We start from the raw sequence: 19,990 nt of genomic DNA, 5'->3' as shown, positions 1-19,990 counted from the left end.
ATCAGCTTCAGAAACCGTAATTGATGATGTCGGAAGAGATTACCACACCATTAAAGAAATGCAACTGGGTAACAAACAATTCAGAGGAATCATCTGAGTTCCCACAGCCCCATTTTAAAACGTTGTCAGTCTTGTGTCAGCCCAAATGAACTTGGGCTGACTTCTCCTGGCCCTGATAGGATAGTGAAACCCCTCTGGCATTGTGAATGATGAGCACAGCCTGTGATAGCTGACAGGTTGACAGGCGTCCCCCAGACTATCTCTGCCCAGGGTGAGCCACTAACCGTGATTGATTTTTTTTTCCCTCTCTCCCCTTCCCGCAGATTGTTGCTGGGAAATTCAATTGAGTGTGAGCGCTCATCGGTCCTGCACTGCTTCCAAATCAATGGTGTATAATTCACGCTCTAAATGAATGTATGAAACAGAATTTGGAGAGAGTGTCTCTGTACTGTGCCTTCTTTAATTTTTTGGTCCTCATCCGGCTTGCAAAATAGGAAGCACGATTGCTAATACGTAACTGCTAACATTGCAGCAGTCTTGGGGTATCCTTATAAGGCAAGCTATTTATTCATAATTAGGTAAAGGCCACTAGAATGTTTACTACATTTGTGTGGCATTTCTCTGTTTGATATTTCATCTGAAGTCATTCAAGTTTAAGGCACCAGCTTCTTGGTGAAACAAGGGACGGCCAAAAAATGCAAGGTTTCGTCGTTTTACCCACAAATATGTTTTTTGCATTTCTATTCAAGCTTTGGGGCAGCAGGGTAGCATGGTGGTTAGCATAAATGCTTCACAGCTCCAGGGTCCCAGGTTCGATTCCCGCCTGGGTCACTGTCTGTGTGGAGTCTGCACGTCCTCCCCCTGTGTGCGTGGGTTTCCTCCGGGTGCTCCGGTTTCCTCCCACAGTCCAAAGATGTGCGGGTTAGGTGGATTGGCCATGCTAAATTGCCCGTAGTGTCCTAATAAAAAAGTAAGGTTAAGTGGGGGGTTGTTGGGTTACGGGTATAGGGTGGATACGTGGGTTTGAGTAGGGTGATCATGGCTCGGCACAACATTGAGGGCCGAAGGGCCTGTTCTGTGCTGTACTGTTCTATGTTCTATGTTCTATGTTCTCCCATTTGAAGAATGGGAATGTTCTATTTTTACTCTTGTGTACCGGACAGCCTTCGAAAATGGCACTCTGTTCTTTAAAAAGCAGTTCCTGGCGGAGTAGGTTCTGATTCGTGGGACCTGCTCCTCGGCCACAGAAGTCGGCCAGAGAAGTTGCTAACGATATGATGGAGAAAGCTGCCTTTGGATCCCAGTGGCTTCCAGGCCGCTTTTCCTGAAGGCTGAAACACTGCCTCAAAAAGGAACAATTCCACCCATAGTGTTCGGCTGCCATGGTGATTGAGGCCTTCACATGCAAGGTCCCGAATTTCAAGCATGAGTATCAGCTACCCGAGCAAACTTTCTCTGTAAAACCTGTGCTCTGCCTTGTTTCATGAGCATCGTGGGTCATAACTTTCTCACACGATTGAGGAGAAGCCTCAGCTCAGTGACTCAGTGTATCAGTTGTCATGGCCCCAGGGCTGGGACAGGAACAAAACCCCTCTCAATTTAAAATTCCTAATGACGGGACTGAGTTACTGGCCTGTGCCGATCGGAAGTCAAGTTATTGTTACTGCTGTCAGTTCTCAACGTTGAAGGGAGTTGCCTCCAAAGTCCATCCATGGCCCACCTTCACCCTCCCCCCACAATATAAGACCTGCCTACCCAACCCCCACCAGAATCCTCCATTGCCTCCCCACAGACACCCCTAAATAAAGGGACCCACCACCCCCACCCTGCACAGAGACCTGCTTGAAGTGGTCCAGGACTGGGGTCACTTTTCTCAGGGGGCTTCCTGACAGGGGTCACTCTTCTGGGGTGCCTGTGGGGGGATCTCCTTATTTAGGAGGTCTCTATGAAGGGTTTGTTTATTTGGTGGGGGCTCTTTATTTCGGCGACTTTGTTGGGTGTCCGTTTATTTAGTGGGTCTCTGTGGGGGGATTTCTTCCTTTAGGAGCGCTCTGTTGGGGGTCCCTTTATTTAGGGGGCGCCTTATTTAGGGAGTTTCTGGGGGGGGTCTCCTTATTTAGAGGATGTCTTGGGGGTCTCTTTATTTGGGGGGAGGGGGGAAGGACCCAGCAAATCTGGGGGTGGGGAGCTGAATTAGACAATAGGAGAGCGGGGGTGCTGTATAGTGATGCGGGGGGATGCAGTCAGTTGCAGGACCTTGCTCTTGGGCCGCCCACTCAAAATGGTGGACCGATAGCAGGATTCCCTCGGGAATCCCTCGCAATCCTGACCATGCATAAATTTGCATGGCAATGGATTGGAAGTAGCTTTCTCATTTTCACTCCCGGCTGGAGCGCAAATCAGACGCAATTCAGTTCCGGAGGGAGAACATAGGGCTGGATTCTCCGATTTTGAGGCTTTGTCTGGAATATATGTCTAGTCTTGCGACCATAACGTCGGTGCCGCACCAATGCTCAGCTCGGTGGGGGCTAGCAGCCATCCAAGTAAAGCGGCTTTACCTGCAGATACGAACAGAGAATTGTCGAGTCCATGCCCGTGCATGCGCACGGCGGAGACCTGCAGCGGTCACGCCGTACAACATGGCGCCGGCTGCACGCGGATAGCCTGCCAGATAGTGTCCCCTGTAATCCCCATCGTAACCCCTGGGCCACCCCCCACCAGTTCCCCCAGCCCCGCTGAAGCCCCCGCGGCCAGCGGAATGGCTCCCCCCACCAACCTTGGCGGTGCTGGACACAGTCCGCAGCCGCAACGTGAGGTTGATGAAACATCAGAGCACATGCTCCTCACGCCGTTGGGAAGTCGGCCCATCGGGAGCGAAGCACCAGGTGACGTCCTGAGGTCATCCCACCAGGGAGCGGTGTACTCACCAATTATGCCATTTTGAAGGGGGCAAAGCATCCGAAAAATTTTGCTGCCCCCAATTTCGGCGTCAAAATGGATTCTCCGGCCAATTGCCAAATGCAATTTTGACGTCGGCAATCAGGGAATTCAGCTCAAAGCCTCCCAAATGGAGAATTTTGCCCATTATTTTCAGGAAATGGGTGTTGCTAGCTAGGCCAGCATTTATTACTTTTGAAATGCTGTTGGTGAGCCAACTTCTTAAAATGCTGCAGTCTGAGAGTTGAGGGCACTTCCACGGTGCTCGGTAGGAAATTCCAGGATTTAGGCCCAAGGACCAAGGAATGCGAATAGATGTCCAAGTCAGGATGGTGTGTGAATTAGGGGTGAATATGTAGGTGATGGTTTTACCATGTGCCTGCTGCCCTTATCCTTTTCAATGGCAGGGGTAATGGGTTGAAGTGATGTTGTGGAAGATATCTTGCGGCGTTGCTGTAGTATTTCCTGAAGGTCCTGGTGCATTGATGGGGGAGGGTGTGGATAGTCATTCATGCTTTATCCACTCCTTTATGCACTCAGTTCATTGAAATCAGCACTCACTACACACTCAAAACCTCATTATCACTTAAGGTTTCAAAATTGTAGAGCGGCATCACCTACTTCAGCCTCTTCAAATGTTTGAAACACAAACTTGGCATCACTCAACCATCAATATCTTTTTTCCTACCCTTTTCAAATGTAATTGTTTAATGCACTTTAATTCCTGACCTTCAACCTTTCACCTCATATTCTCAATTTGTTTCGAAATAAAAGCCTGAAATATATATATATATATTTTTTTTTATCAAACAATTTTATTGAGGTATTTTTCGGCATTGTAAACAGTTACAGATAACAACACAAAAAAAAGGAAAGGCAAAAATGTGCAAACATCAACGTAAATTCAATACTTCAATCAACCATACTGCACACGCCAGCTCCTCCCCCATCGACACTACCCGCCTATTTACCCCTCCTAGAAATATATATTTTAAAATTCATTGGCTGTGGGGGTCACTGACTGAGCTAGCATTTGTTGCCCAACCCTAATTGCCCCTGAACTGAGTGGCTTGCTTGGCCATTTCAGAGGGCATGTAATCACATGCGAGCCAGACCAGGTAAGGATGGTAGATTCCTAGCGAACCTGTTGGGTTTTAACGGCAATCGATAACGGTTCTGGGGTCATCATTATGCCTTCAATTACAGATTTATATTGCATTCAAATTTCACCATCTGCCATGGTGGGATTTGAACCCGGGCCTCCAGAGTATTACCCTGGGTCACTGAATTACTGGTCCAGTGACAATCCCACTATGCCATTGCCTCCCCTAAAATGTCAACAAGCTTATGTTGTGCAGGCTGTGAAGAGCTTGTGCAAGAATCTAGAAGTCATGTTCTGTAATATGTTGGTTATTTCCTTAGTCCAGTCATGGTCATAATATCGCTGCTCCATTGTTACGTTTATTCAGCCAGCAGTGCAATCTTGCTCAACTGCAACGTTCAAAATGTAGCTTGTCCCAATCAAAGTCTTTTGAGGTAATTGACCATACTCCATTGACTATATATCGGTCTCTGCAATAGCAACAGCTACCGTTATGTCTGACCTCTAGGTGTTCAGTCCGACACTGCCCTCTGCCCTTCCTGCACCCCCTCTCACACAGCTAATAATTAAAGTCGATCTTAGTCTAGTAATAAGTAATAATTCATCTTTCAAGAAGGCCTATTTATTGAGTACAGTGGTGTGAAATGTAACTATTACTGGAGCATATTAAGGGCCGGGTTAATCTTGTTATTTCTTGACTACCCTGCAGTTTAATGCACGGTCATTTTGCAGTTCTCGCTGGCCTGAAATCAATTTGACAATTACTCCATCTCATTTCTCACAGTGTCAGTGCTCACCGCTGTGCAATCAATTTCCATTGATTGCAACAGAATCTCTCCTGGAAGGATCCCACTCTGTGTGTCTGTGTGAGAGGGGTGGGGGTGCTTTCAGAAATTGAGGCTTTTTAGTTTTGAACCAGTCTAAAATCTTGGATTTTTCAGGTAATCCCTGTCAAGTAGCACATGCGGCAGTTAAAGTTGTTATTGGCTTTCTGTCTTTGACCAGGGCCTTCTGAGTAATGTATACCCTTGTGGTGCTCACTTGTAGAATTCAGGCCTTCCACCGAAGATCTTCAAAGGAATCTTTCCCTGTGAATGAAGAGAAAGGGGAATGGCAGACAACAAAACTTTTCTTAAAAAACAGCTACCTGGCTGCAGGTGGCTTCTGGTATCTCAAAAGATCACAAAAATGTACTCCCGGAAAGGTTAATATTTATGTCGTGTGGAAATGAAAGATTGCCCAGCCCTCTGAAGAAACATAAAAGCGACTTTTTTTTTTGTTAACAGAAAGAGTTTCTACATTTCTGTTGCAACTTTCACAACATCAGGACACCCCAAGGTGCTTTACAGGCAGCGAAGTACTTTTGAAGTGTGTTACCGTTGTAATGCCAGGTGTTCAAAAATTTAGTGTGCTAGTTCAATGGTATTGAACCAGAGAGACCAGGAGCATGTGACGTTCTTACCCTGAGCTACGCTGGTCTAGGCAGGTCAACTCTTGTGGATGCTAGAATTGATAAATCGTTTTTTGTCAACCGGTTGATAGAATCATAGAGTAACTACAGTACAGAAGGAAGCCATTCGGCCCATTGAGTTCTGCACCGACCCTCTGAAACAGCACACTACACAGGCCCCCACCCTGTACCCTACAACCCTGGAACCCCATCTAACCCGCACATCCCTGGCCACAAAGGAGCATTTTAGAGTCCCCAATCCACCTAACCTGCACTTCCTGGTCACTAAGTGCCAATTTAGCATGGTCAATCCTCCAAACCTGAACATTATTAGACTGCGGAGGAGGAGTGAAGTGCATCCCAAATTCTCACAGATTTCACCTTTCATGGAGAAAAGAAAACAACTGTGGAGAAGTGGCCATTAATTGCCTTCCAAATGCAAGTTGTAACAGTTTGGTATTGGAATCACTGCTGGTATTGGTCAATGAATAACTCAGCATGGTGGGACTGTAATTTAGTCAGCCTTGTGAACGTTGTTGCTATTAAATTGATTGGTCCCGTCTATCTGGCCTACCGCCTAAACTGCCTGTTGATTAGCGACACAATGATTATTATCCCAGCCACTTGGACAGATCGGTACAAAGACTGTTCTATCTGGATAAAGAATGTAGTCAGCCATTCCCCGGAAAGTAATTCTAGGTTTAAGTGATTTGGGGTGAGGGGTGGTTGTGCAATTTATTCTCACTCAGTGTCTTAAAGAAAACCTCAATTTCATTTATGTTTGAGTACATTAAAATGAAGGAGCGATAGCACTGGGGAATTGTGCATCTTCCAATTTCTGGGGCTGATTTTTCTGTTAACCCATGGGTAACTGGGAAGATGTGGGTAATTCAAAGTGAGCAGGTTACAATGAGAGACCTTTCACACTATTTTAACCTCCAAGGTTTCACAGGCCCACCAATGGCAAGTGGCGGGTGGGGGTGGGGGGGGGGGGGGGGGGGGGAGAGTGGCATGGTTGATTGGGGGTGGGGGGGGAAGTCATCATGAATTCATATAAATCATGGTGCTTTTATATTGTAGAAACCCAGATTTATTTTCTGGGCTGTTGTAGGGAAACAGTTCTCCAGTTTTATTCTCTGTATTTTGAACAGGAACTCTGTAGCAGTTGGAAAGGAAGATTTACAAGGATGATATCAGAACTGAAAGGTTGTAAATATCAGGAATGACTGAACAGGCTAGTGTTCTTTTCTCTAGAAAATGAAAGAATTAATGACCTTAAATGCCTTTAAAACTATGAAAGGGCTTTAATAGGGTCGGTGGAGAGAAAATATTTACGTTTGTGAAGGAATTAAAAATTGGGGAGCATATATGTAAGATAGTCAATTAACAAATCCAGGAAAGAATTCAGAATAAATTTCGACTCAGAAAGCAGTTAGAAGGGGAAGGTAGGGGCAGTTCATTGGACTAGTAAACTGGAAGCTTTGGGTGCACTGGTTCAAATCCCACCAAGGCAGTTGATGGAATCTGAATTCAATAAATATTTTTGGAATTAAAGGCTGAAACTATCATCGATTGTGGATTTAAAAAAACATCTGGTTCAGTGATCTCCTTTAAGGAAGGAAATCTGCTGTCTTTACCTGGTCTGGCCTACATGTTACTCTAGACCCATGGCAATGTGGTTGACTTTTAACTGCCCCTCTGAAATGGTTGAGTAAGACATTCAATTCAAGGGGCGATTAGCTATGAGACAAATTTGGGGTTTGCCAACGACAAGCACATTCCATGAAAGATTATGGGCGAGATTCTCCGCACTCCCGACGGTGCGGAGAATAGCATGGCCGTAAAATTTTACGGCCACGCTGTTCCGACGCCCTCCCGCTATTCTCCCCCCCCCCCACGCCCAACTCCCGACACGAATCGCTGCCGCAGTTTTTTTACGGCCGGCAGCGATTCACAGCTGATAGATGGGCCGAGTTCCCAGCCCTTTACGGCTGTTTTTACGAACGGCAAACACACCTGGTCTGGCCGTTCGTAAAAACGTCCGTAAACACTCGCATTTTATAACCATGGCACCGATTGGCACGGCAGTACCACGACCATGCCAAGGGTGCCATGGGCCCACGATCAGTGGGCACCGATCGCGGGCAGCGGGCCCGATGCCCGCGCACTATTTGTCCTTCCGCCGCCCCGCAGTATCCATTCGCGGGGCGGCTGAGGGGCATCCCGGCCCGCGCATGCGCGGGTTTCGCGCAAATACGCGATGACGTCATCCGCGCATGCGCGGGTTGGAGTCTTCCAATCCGCGCATGCGCGGCTGACGTCATATGACGCATCAGCCGGCGCTAACTCGGGCAAGCGGGCTTAATGAAATTCGTTAAGCCCGTGATGCCGGAGCTTACGGCGTCGGGCTGCTAGCCCCGACCGGGGACCAGAATCGGTTCCCGGTCGGGAAGGGGGGGGCTGGCGTCAAACCCGCAAGGATTTGACGCCAGCCTTACGATTTCTCCCCATATGGGAGAATCTCGCCCTATATTTTAAAGATGTGGGGCGGTATTCTCCGCTCCCGATAAAAATCGGGATGGCCGTCGTGAAATCGGCCGAGGTTCACGACGGCCTCGGGGCCTGCTCCCCGCACCTAATTCACCCCCACCCGGGGGGCTAGGAGCGGGCCTCCGTCTTTCCCGGCCGCGACCCTCGTCGGCCGGAAATGATGCGCAAAATGGCGCATTTGTGAGGTCATCCGCGCATGCGCGGGTTGCCGGTTCCAACCCGCGCAGGCGCGGATGACTTCATCGCGCAGACGGCGCGAACCGCGCATGCACGGTGGCCGTGTTTCTCCTCAGCCGCCCGGCAAGACGTGGCGGCATGATCTTGCCGGGCGGCGGAGAGGAAAGAGTGCGTCTGTTCTGGACGCTGGCCTGACGATTGGTGGGCACCGATCGCGGGCCTGTCCCCTCACGAGCACAGTCGTGGTGCTCCCGTGCCAATCGGGCCTCTAGATGCCCCAAACGGGCATCTGGCGCCCGTTTCACGAATGCAGCGACCAGGTGTGGTTGCTGCCGTGGTGAAACGGGCGGTAAGGGTCGGCCGCTCACCCCATTGGGTTCGGAGAATCGCCGTTCGCCATGAAAAATGGCGAGCGGCGATTTTTCGGGGGGGGGGGGGCGGTGAATCGCTGGGGGCACCAGGGGGGCGTAAAAAATGTCGGGAGACCCTCCCACGCCACGTGGGGAGCGGAGAATTCCGCCCGTGGAATTCACTAGTACAAGAAGTAGCTTAGGTCTTCAACACAGCTTTATATAAAGTAAAGCTGGATAGGGAGTGAGGAATAAAAGCATACATGGATAGGGTTAGATGAAAGGTGGTGGGAGTCTAGACCAGTTAGGATGAATGTATGGGCGACGGGACCTTCCAAGGTCTGTGTGGAACTATGCAGGAGGAGCCCCACACAGGGCCTTGCAAGCAGATTTGCAATTTTTTACAACCACCCACCCACCACCTACCAAAGTTGCTGTGAGACCAAGCTGGACACATTTCCCTGGGATCGTGAGTCTACCCTTTAGAGCAAGGAAATTTCTTTCCGACCTACTGGTTAGCTGCTGTGTTCATCTTTTTTCCTCGGGTATAGGTGAATGCTAGGAGTTGAAGCTATCTGGGTCCAGACATTTAGGCCAGTGCATGTTGTCACAATCGCAACAGTCCCGCCCAGCCGAAGCGCACTTGGGATTAAAACTGGCAACATTGCCCAGTGTCTGTCTTGAGTACCCCCGAGTCAGGTTTATCACGGTTAGATACAGAGTGAAGCTTCCCTTACTCTGACACAACAATACACCTCAGCCTCAACTACACCGCTGCGACAGTTCAGGTCCTTGTACTTTGCTGCCTGCATTTGTGGGTTTAGTGGCAGTTCAGGCCGAGGCGCAGCTGACCCTTTGCCAGCCGGGGCTGGCTTTGAAGCCAGGCCTTTAAGAACAAATAAGTGTGTTCCCCCCGGACCCACCCTTTCCCTAAAAGGACCATGATGTGGAGATGCCGGCGTTGGACTGGGGTGAGCACAGTAAGAAGTTTTACAACACCAGGTTAAAGTCCAACAGGTTTGATTCAAACACGAGCTTTCGGAGCATTCACCTGAGGAAGGAGCTGCGCTCCGAAAGCTCGTGTTTGAATCAAACCTGTTGGACTTTAACCTGGTGTTGTAAAAGGACCAAGCACTCCGCAGAGAATAGCAACTTTGAGCTGCACATATGGACCTGCCACTCAATCAGAAAAGAGAGAGGGTTCTATTTTTATCCCAGTTTTGTGTTTTATTGGAGTGTATCAGCAGTGCGGGCATCCAATTACAACCCTGACACTGAGCCCTGTTAGACTATTCGACCGTAGGAGTCATCACAGCTGAGTTGGATCCTGCACTTCCCATCAAAATTCACTCAGCTAAAATGTTATCTCTACTTATCACACTTATTGCGCTTCGGTCAATTGTAACAGGCCAAACCCAGCTAAGTCAGCACAGACTAAGAACGTAGGAAGCAACTGGCCAGCACCACCAGTAGTAAAATAATTTAGTAAATGGAATATAGTAAGGAGCAAATGGAGCCTTCAATTAATTATTTAATAAACCGATCTGGTGGAAAGCCCCGATGTATTTGACATTTAGGCTTGTGCTGAAGTATCTTAATTAAAACTGGAACAAGGAACTTAACATATTTTACATGAAACAGATTAAAGGCTCATTTGAATTAATACATATGTGCCAGGCTTGAAGTCTGCTTATAAAATCGGTGACTTATTAAAATGCCGATGCCTAAAATTTAAATACAATTGATCTTGGTCGAATTGGAGACTTTCGCTGACATTTTGCCTGCCTGTGGAAACATATCATTATAAAAGCAGTCAATTAATGTTCAATGTTAATTGAATATTTTAATTATGGCATGGTGGGGGGTGGGGTTCAAACTGTCTTACCATGTGAAAGGGAGCAAGCCTCTTTGCCTGTGGCTGTATGAAGCGGACAAGGAAAGACACCAATTCATCTCCCGAGCCTTTCAACCGATAGTGAAAAGTCGATTTGAAGAGTCAACACTCAAAGCAGCAGCTGAGGACAGTCAATCAGCTTCACTGCGATCCTGTCAGGCTGCCCCATCTGTTTAGTGTTGCCTTGGGCTGACAAGCTGAAGCTCCTGGCTACAGTGTTAGTTTGTCAAACTATCTTTCCCTTCATCGTGTAATGTACGATTCCAACAATGCTACTTCTTCTATGCGACTCAGTTCTCACCTGTATAATGTAGAATAGTCTGGAACAACTCCCCAGTGTTAAACACCATTCAATGAGTAATGTTCCTCTGTCTGAAGCATTGTTCTATCCATTATATCCTCCGGTGTAACAACACACTGTTCAGTACACACAGCTTTCCCTTTTCAGAACACACATATCTCCCAGTATTTTTTTTTAAATTCTCATTTTCCACATTTTCATCAAATACACAACAAAAGTGACCAACAAGAACAAATACAGTATCAATCCCCCAACCTGCATCCACGCCAACATACCAACCCAAACATTACCCATACATTCCAAATAAAACAAAACAAAAAAGACCAAAAGAGAATCAAAGGTCATCCCATACACATTAAATAATATGCTCCCCACCCCACCCCCCCCCCCACAATACCCCCTCCCTCCCCCCTAATGTTCGATGGCATCCAATTCTTGAAAGTGTAAGGTGAACAATGCCATTGAATTGTAGAAACCTTCCATTCTCCCCTCAGCTCAAACTTCACCTTCTTGAGCATCAAAAATTCCAGCAGGTCCCCCACCGAGGCATAGGGCAGAGAAGCTGACCTCCACCCCAGCAGGACCTGCCTCAGGGCAATCAGCCAGGCGAAGGCTAAAACATCTGCCCCCGCACCCACCTGCAGCCCGGGCTGATCCAACACCCTGAAAATGGCTTCTAGGGGACCTGGCTCAAAACTCACATGAAATTAAAAATGAAAATCGCTTATTGTCATGAGTAGGCTTCAATGAAGTTACTGTGAAAAGCCCCTAGTCGCCACATTCTGGCGCCTGTCCGGGGAGGCTGGTACGGGAATCGAACCGTGCTGCTGGCCAGCTTTAAAAGCCAGCGATTTAGCCCAGTGAGCTAAACCAGCATACACCACCCCTGAGATTACCTTAAAAACCCCCCTCCAATACCCCTCCAGCTTCGGGCAGGGCCAAGACATGTGAGCATGGTTTATGGGGCTCCCCCTACAGCGTTCATAGACATCCTCCACCCCCTCAAAGAGTTGGCTCATCCTCGCCCTCGTGAAATGTGCCCCAAACACGACTTTCAATTGTATCAGCCCCAACCTCACACACAAGGTTAAGGCGTTTACCCCCTGTAGCACCTCACACCAGAGACCATCTTCCATAACATACCCCAACTCTTCCCCCCTCAATTAGCTTTAATCCCCTCCAAGGATACCCTGTCCTCCCCCAAAATCCTCCCATAAATCACCAACACCACCCCCTTCTCCATTACTCTTGTCGTCAATACCTCTTCCAACAATCATATCTCCCTGTGTAACACAATGTTCAGCACAAATATCTCCCTGTGTAACACATTGGACAGTACATATATTTCTTTGTGTAATGAACTGTTCAGTACATTTATCTCCCTGTGTAACACAATGTTCAGCACAAATATCTCCCTGTGTAACACAGTGGACAGTACATATATTTCTCTGTGTAATGAACTGTTCAGTACATTTATTTCCCTGTGTAACACACTGTTCAGCACATGTATTTTCCTGTGTAACACACTGTAGATCACACTTAACTCCCTGTGTAACACACTATGCAATGTACACATGTCCCTGTGTAACACACTGCACAGCACACACATCTCCCTGTGTCTCACAATGTGCAGTATACACATGTCCCTTTGTAGCATTGTTCAGTCTATACCGCTCCCTGTGTACCTCACACTCGTAACAACAGGTTTATAAATGTTTTGTTTGTCTTCACTTGTTTTCTTCTTGTGTTTCAGTGTCATCAGATCGGATACCACCCATCATTCGGCAGGGCCCCGCTAACCAGACACTCGCCGTTGACTCCACAGCTCAGCTTCAGTGTCATGTGATCGGGAATCCTCTTCCTAGTGTGCACTGGCTAAAGGATGGGCAGAGGATTCTGGGTAACGACCCTCGCATTAGCATGCTGGGTAATGGGACACTCCAAATTACCGATGTTAAGGTAGGACCCGGACACTGTCAGTGCTTTATATTGTATCAGCATTGGGAAACATCATGGCTTTTCCTTAATTATTCCCAACTCCTGGGAAATTCTTAGCGTAAACATTTCTCTGCTGTTCACTTTCCATACTTCAAAATGAATGCTTCCAAATCCAAAAAGGGCAGTTTTTAATGGAATGGTATTATCAGAACCTCAAATCCTGCACCTTCAACTAAAAGCTGGACATTTTCAGAAAGCTTATCTGTGAATTCACAATATGTGCTCCAGGAGTCACACATTCATAAATTAGCTCTTAGATGTCAAGCCCAGGATGTGATTGCATGGGAAAGGATGCAGAGGAGATTCACCAGGATGTTGCCTGGGCTGGAGCAATGAATTTAGCTCAGCATTTAGACACACACTTGAAAAGCCATAGCACACAAGGCTACCGACCAAGTGCTGGAAAATGAGATTAGAGTAAATAGGTGCTGAACGGCTGGCGCAGACATAATGGGCTGAAGGGCCTCTTTCCGGGCTGTAAAACTCTAGGTGACAGCAGATCCTCATCTATCAAAGTATGAGGAATTAAAACTATAAAACTGCGGAACAGTCTGTTAAAGTTTGGCTATGAAACTGCTTAAACGGCAAATGTCCATCATGTTGTTAGGTGTTCGAATGACCCCTATCCTCACACTCCTATAGTCCTGTCCACATCCAAGTTTATTCCACCGCTTTTAACCGTTTCCATTTAATACCTTTTACTTTTAAATCTGTCTTGCTTTCTATGCTGATGTTATTCACAGTTGAGGGTGCTTAGGTTGTGTCAGAGCTCTGCTCACACCTGAGTAAGCAGGCAATATGGACAATCTAGCAACTTTCCAAATAATCAGTGCCACAGCTAAAGATCAGTAAAGCATGGTTAAAATCACAGATTCACAGAATGGTTACATCACCGCAAGGAGGCCATTTGGTCTTCCATGCTAGTTTGTTGCAGGAGCAACTCAGCTTGTCCTACTGCCCCCAGCCTTTCCTCCAGCCATGTAATTTTCTAGCTCCCTTTTGAAAGCTATGGTTGAATCTGCCTCCAGGCGATCTATCCCAGATCATAACCACTCACTGCGTAAAAAAGGTTTTATCTTACATTGACTTTGGTCCTTTTGCCCTTCACCTTAAGTCAGTTTTGTCCGGTTCTCAACCCTTCCGCCAAGGAGAAATAGTTTCTCCCTATCTACTCTGTTCGGAGCACTTCAGATTTTGAACACTCTTAGCAATTCTCCTCAACCTTCCCTTCTGTAAGGAACAACATCAGCTTCTCCATTCTATCCCAGTTACTAAAGTCAGGGGCACAGGGCTAAATAGCTGGCTTTTAAAGCAGACCAAGGCAGGCCAGCAGTGCGGGTTCAATTCCCGTACCAGCCTCCCTGAACAGGCGCCAGAATGTGGCGACTCGGGGCTTTTCACAGTAACTTCATTTCAAGCCTACTTGTGACAATAAGTGATTTCCATTTCATTTCATTTCATTTCAAAGTTGTCCCAGTTTAGCTCTTTACTGATGTACAACCCCCCTCGTAGTTGCCCATAATGAAATAACCTTTTCCAGATCTCACAACAGTAGAAAATTATGGACGGTGCTATGGAAATTGGTGTCTAGCTATGCAGTATGTGAGTTCTGTATGTGGAGAGTATTGGATTGGATTGGATTTGTTTATTGTCACGTGTATCGAGATACAGTGTCAAGATATTGGGCGGGATTCTCCGTCCCATCGCATCCGTTTTCCGGTGCTGCTCTCTCCCACTGGCAGCGTCTCCGTCCCGGCAGGTGGCCAATCGGGTTTCCCATTGTGGACACCCCCGCGCAGTTGGGAAATGTGTGGGCGTGAGAGCACTACTGGTGAAACGGAGGATCCCGCCGACGGAGAATCCAGCAAAATGGGTGTAAGAGTGTGGAAGGGTTTGAGTGGAGAGTAAGGAAACTGGACATGGAGCGTGGGGGAAGGGGGGCTGAGTGTGGAAAGGGGTGGCGCAGTGGTTAGCACTGCTGTCTACGGTGTTGAGGACCCGGAGTCGATCCCAGCCCCGTGTCACTGTCTGTGTGGAGTTTGCACATTCTCCCCATGTCTGCGTGGATCTCACCCCCACAACCCAAAGATGTGCAGACTGGGTATTGTCCACGCTAAATTGCCATTCAATTGAAAAAAAAAATTGGGTACTCTAAATTTATTTTTAAAAAGAGTGTGGAGAATAAGGAGATTAGGTGTGGATTGTGGGGGGGGGGGGGGGGGGGGGTGGAGTTTGAATATTGAGAGTCAGAACACTGAGTGTGGAGTGTGGGGGTGGTTGAATGTGGAGAGTAAAGACACTGATCTAACCAATAAAATCAGAGTCCATTCTGGACAGGATTAGTATGGTTGTTTCTGGTGCTTGCAGTGCTGGGAATGACCCTGCTATCTCACGGCACTCTGTTGCTATTTCGGGCTCCAATGGGTAATGGCCCCCTGAAGCTGTACTTAATGTAATTTCCTGCATTATGGAGCTGCGACAAGTGCAGCTCCTTTATTCAGGAAGAGATTGGAGCGGCATTTATAAGTGGCACCCCAATCTTTCGATCCCGTGACATGAATCTGGTACCCCCAGCGCCTCAACTCACCTGTTGCAGGGTCGTTGAGCTCCCCCACACTCCACACAAAGCAACATGGCACCCTTGGGCCCGATCCCCAGCGCTGGAAAAATACCAGCTTGGCACTTTGGCTCTGCCAGCCTGGCACCCTGGCAGTACCCCTATCTGACTGGCAGCACCACATGGGCACCTTGGCAGTACCAGCCTGACCACCATTTGTGGGGACCAGTGCTGAATGGCGCCTGGCTGGGGTCTCCGCGGCAAGGCCAGTAGATACCGAGTGGCTGTTCGATCCGTTGCCAGCACGGTAAGTGGGTTTCTAAACTCATTTTACGGTGCGAGACTGGGTCCAGACCACCCGCAACATCTGGTTAGATCTCGCGAGGTGTAACCTTCATTTGGAATTCTGCCGGACGCTTCTCTCGGGATCTAACGGCCGCTTGCTACTCCGATTCCAGCGGGACGTGGCTAGTAGATCGTGCCCTGGGTGTCGGGTGTGTGGGCATTTGAGGGAGGAGACTTTGGACACTGGGTGTAGAGCGTATGGATTCTGCTTGGATTTTACTCAATAGATAATGCTGCCAGGGCCACATTTATTGTGTATTCTGAGTTTCTCTGAGATGTTGGCGATGAAGGTACGCTCCAGCCATAATGGACATTGCCTTCAAAAGGTGGAACCAGGACAGGGGTACGTTGACAGTTAGAGACTTCTACATGGACAACAGGGACGTGAACATCCTAGGGAGGGGAAATTGCGGTAACCTTTATGGGAGATTAATAGGTAGAGCAGGTACACCACTGGATAAGACAAGGGAAAAGTGGGATGAAGACCTAGGGTTTGAAATAGGATGGGGACTCTGGAGCGAAGCACTGCACAGGGTCAGCTCCACCTCCACATGCGGAAGGCTTAATGCAGCTAAAAGTGGCACACGAAGCCCACTTAACCAGAACCCGAATGAGCAGTTTCTTCCCAGATGTGGAGGACAAATGAGAACGATGCCAAGGAAGCCCGGCCAACCATGCCCACATGTCTTGCCCCAGACTTTTTTGGGACAGCGTTCTTCGAGGCAATGTCCAAGGTGGTGGGGATGAAGGTGGAGCCTTGCATGAGAGTGGCAGTCTTCGAGGTATCAGAGGAGCCATATCTCTTCATAGGGAGGAGGCCTGACACCCTTGCCTTTGCGTCCCTAATCGCCCGCCGGAGAATACTCCTCGACTGGTGATCAGCAGCACCACCCAAAGCTGCAGACTGGCTGGCCGACCTATCGGAATTTTGCCAGATGGAGAAAATTAAATTCGCCATGCTTCCACAAAACATGGGTGCCATTCACCCAGCTGTTCCAAGACCTGTTTGTAGTTAATAGCCAATAATCTAGAGGAAGGGAAGAGAAGCTATGGTACAACAACAAACTCAAACAAAAGAGATGGGGGAGGGGAATAAAGAGGTGTGCCCAACCATGCCCAGCAAATAAGGCAATACACAGGGCGGCATGTGCCGCAGTGAATAGCACTGGGGCTGCGGCGCTGAGGACCCGGGTTCGAAACCCGGCCCTGGGTCACTGTCTGTGTGGAGTTTGCACATTCCCCCCTTGTCTGCGTGGGTTTCTCCCCCACAACCCAAAAGATGTGCAGGTTAGGTGGATTGGACACACTAAATTGCCCCTTAATTGGAAAAAAACATAATTGGGTACTCTAAAATAAATTAAAAATAAGACAATACACAGTATCATGCCAACCAAACAGAAACAGAACATAAGAACTGAGGAGGGAAGAGGGCACGCCAGAAGACTAGAAGGGGAGGGGGTTCAGGAAGAAAATGGTGAAAGGGAGGCCAGGGCACAGCTAGAAATGAGTGCCTACTGGAGAAAGTAAAACAAGAAGCTGTGACCATGGCAAATAACGAAAAGTAACTGATGGAAATAATGGAAGACGACCGATGTGTGTATATTATTGTTCTCGATGTGTGTTCACGCTTACCTTTGTTCTGTACAATATGAAAAATCCTTCATAAAAACATTTTTAAAAAAAGAAAAGAATGGACCTGCTTGTTGGTTGTGGTGATATGTGAAAATATTCCCATGATGCTGATAGGCAGACAATTCTAGGATATTGAGCCAAGGAGAATGAAAGATTTGCAAAATCTGTCACACTTAAAATGGTGTGCATGACTTGGAGGGGTATTTACATGTTCCTATGATGTCACCCAAATCCGAATGTCGACTCGCATAGGCTCATTCATTGTTAGACGAGTTAAATCTCTAGAATATGCCCGGATTGTTGAGCACATGTCTTCATCACAGATTGCTTATTTCCAGTGATCGTCTGGGTGTCAGCCATATCAGTTAGTCACATCTTCATCTTTCAGCCATTTGGCAATAGGTTCAAATCCCATTGTGATTTGAGCATAAAATCCAGGATGACATGCCAGTGCAGTGCTGAAGATGTGCTGCACTGCTTTTCTTTATACTTGGCAACAGGCACTTTCATGTTAATACTTGATCGTGTGCAACTTAAAATTATGAGAATCAATCTGACTTGGTGTAAAAAGAAGCAGAGAAAATAGGAGCAGCAATAGTCCATTCGGCCCTTCGAGCCTGCTCAGCCATTCATTATGATCATGGCCGATCTTCTGTGTCAATTCCATATTCCCATACTGTCAAACTTCCCCTTGTCACCTTCAGTGTCTCGACATCTATCTATTTCCTTCTTAAATACATTTGGTGACTTGCAGACACAGCCTTCTGTGGTAGAGAATTCCAGATGTTCACCACCCTCGTTGAGTGAAGAGGTTTCTCCTCATCTCAGTCCTAAATGGCCTATCCCGTATCCTGAGCCTGATCCTTTGTCCTAGCACCGCTCTCCCCCCCCAACCCCCCCACCTCTCTCCAACCAGAGGAAACATCTGGGTGCAGATAAAAATAAAACACTGCAGATGCTGGAAATCTGAAATGAAGAAGAGAAATGCTGGAAAAACTCAGCAGGTCTGGCAGCTTCTGTGGAGAGAGAATCAGAGTTCTGTCAAGGGTCATTTGGATTTGAAACTTTAACTGTGGAGGGGGAGGTGGATTTTCCGGCTGTTCTCGCCAGCAGGATCTTCCTGCCCCGCTGACTGGGAACCCCTGCCGTGGGTTTCCTGACGGTGCGAGGTGAGTGAAATGGGAAATCCCATTGATAGCAGCCGGACCAGAAATTCTCGCCCCAGGCCACCAGCCATCAGCGATCCAGCTCCCGCTGCTGAGAAACATTCCGCGCGGGGCGGGGAGCTTCCCGCGGAAAAAGAAACCCCACACCCCGTGTTTCTCTCTCCACAGATGCAGCGAGGCCTGTTGACCTCTTCCAACATTTTCTGCTTTTACCCCTGCGTCCAGTCTGTTCAGCTATGTCCGGTTTTGGGTACATTTAGCAGGGTGCTGTTTGGTGCCTGCATCTTTCAGTCAGCTCAGTGACCCAATGGGCAGCACGGTGGCACAGTGGTTAGCATTGCTGCCTACGGCGCTGAGGACCTGGGTTCGAATCCCGGCCCTGGGTCACTGTCCGTGTGGAGTTTGCACATTCTCCCCATGTCTGCGTGGGTTTCGCCCCCACAACCCAAAGATGTGCAGGATAGGTGGATTGGCCACGCTAAATTGCCCCTTAATTGGAAAAAATAATTGGGTACTCTAAATTTAAAAAAAAAAAGCTCAGTGACCCAACCAGGGCCTCCAGAACCCCCCATCGCCTAATTTACCTCTTCTGGAGTCCTTGAGCCCTCTTCACTCCGCCTTTTAAGGGCAAGGCTCCCTTGGGCCCAACCCCTGGCACCTGGACACCATGGCACTGCCAGCCTGGCACGCAGGCAGAGCCCCCTGCCTGTCTAGCAGTGCCAAGGTGCCCATGTATCAGCGTGAGTGCCAGGGTGGGGGGACCTGACCACCTAGGGTCTCCAATGGGCTGAGAGCCCCCACCCCCGGAGCAGTTAAGCGATGTCCCAGTGAGGTCTCTCAGGCATGACTGATGAATCCCTTGTCCTGGTAAAATACAAAAATTTAAATGAGCCATCTGGAGCACAGCGAGCGAGATTCAGATTGCGATGTCTCGCGGGGCTCCATTAAATTTCACGAGACGCCTCAAGCAACGTGACTGTTGTGAGGGGCCTCTTGCGAGTTTCAATGGTCTTGTCCCGAAACCAAGTTGGGCGCGAGGAGACCGTTGAATATTGAATCCCACCCCAGATTTACATTACCTCCCCTCCGCTTTTTCTAAATTACAGTGAACACAGGCCCAGCCGACCCCATCCCACCTTATATGACAATCCTGTGATCCCAGGAATCAGCCTGGTGAATCTGTATGTAAGACATCTTTGCTCCAGTACTCAAGTCCTTTTGCAATGAAGGCCAATATACCATTTGCCTTCCAAAATGCTGGCGCAACCCATATGCTTGCTTTCAGTGATTAGGGGAGCTTATGGTTTCTCTGGATTGGATGAACACAAGTAAGCTGAATGTTTTTTTCATCTGTAACTATCTTGTGATGTGGTGTAACAAACAAATTAATTTTAATTATGTGATATTCAGTAACCATGGGAGCTTCATCCTTATTAAGTAAGCCTGGCTTTTCAAGTGTGCAGAACAACGTCAAGTTCCTATCATTCTCTCGTTTAGCATTACGGGTGTGAAGGATTAACCTGCCAGTTCT

The 19,990-nt window shown here is 48.0% G+C and overlaps 1 protein-coding gene across 1 annotated transcript in view; it reads left to right on the top strand.

Annotated features, from left to right (window-relative positions):
• robo3 (roundabout, axon guidance receptor, homolog 3 (Drosophila)) overlaps positions 1-19,990 on the top strand; it is a 342,818-nt gene that overhangs the window by 199,509 nt on the left and 123,319 nt on the right. Inside the window, 1 exon segment of the mRNA XM_038779342.1 lies at positions 12,515-12,720. Within this exon segment, the coding sequence (XP_038635270.1) occupies positions 12,515-12,720 (206 nt within the window).

This window comes from Scyliorhinus canicula, chromosome 19 (assembly GCF_902713615.1).
Source record: "Scyliorhinus canicula chromosome 19, sScyCan1.1, whole genome shotgun sequence".
NCBI classification, from domain to species: domain Eukaryota; kingdom Metazoa; phylum Chordata; class Chondrichthyes; order Carcharhiniformes; family Scyliorhinidae; genus Scyliorhinus; species Scyliorhinus canicula.
The sequence above is the reverse complement of the archived record's forward strand: the minus strand, read 5'-3'. Positions and strand labels throughout refer to the sequence as shown.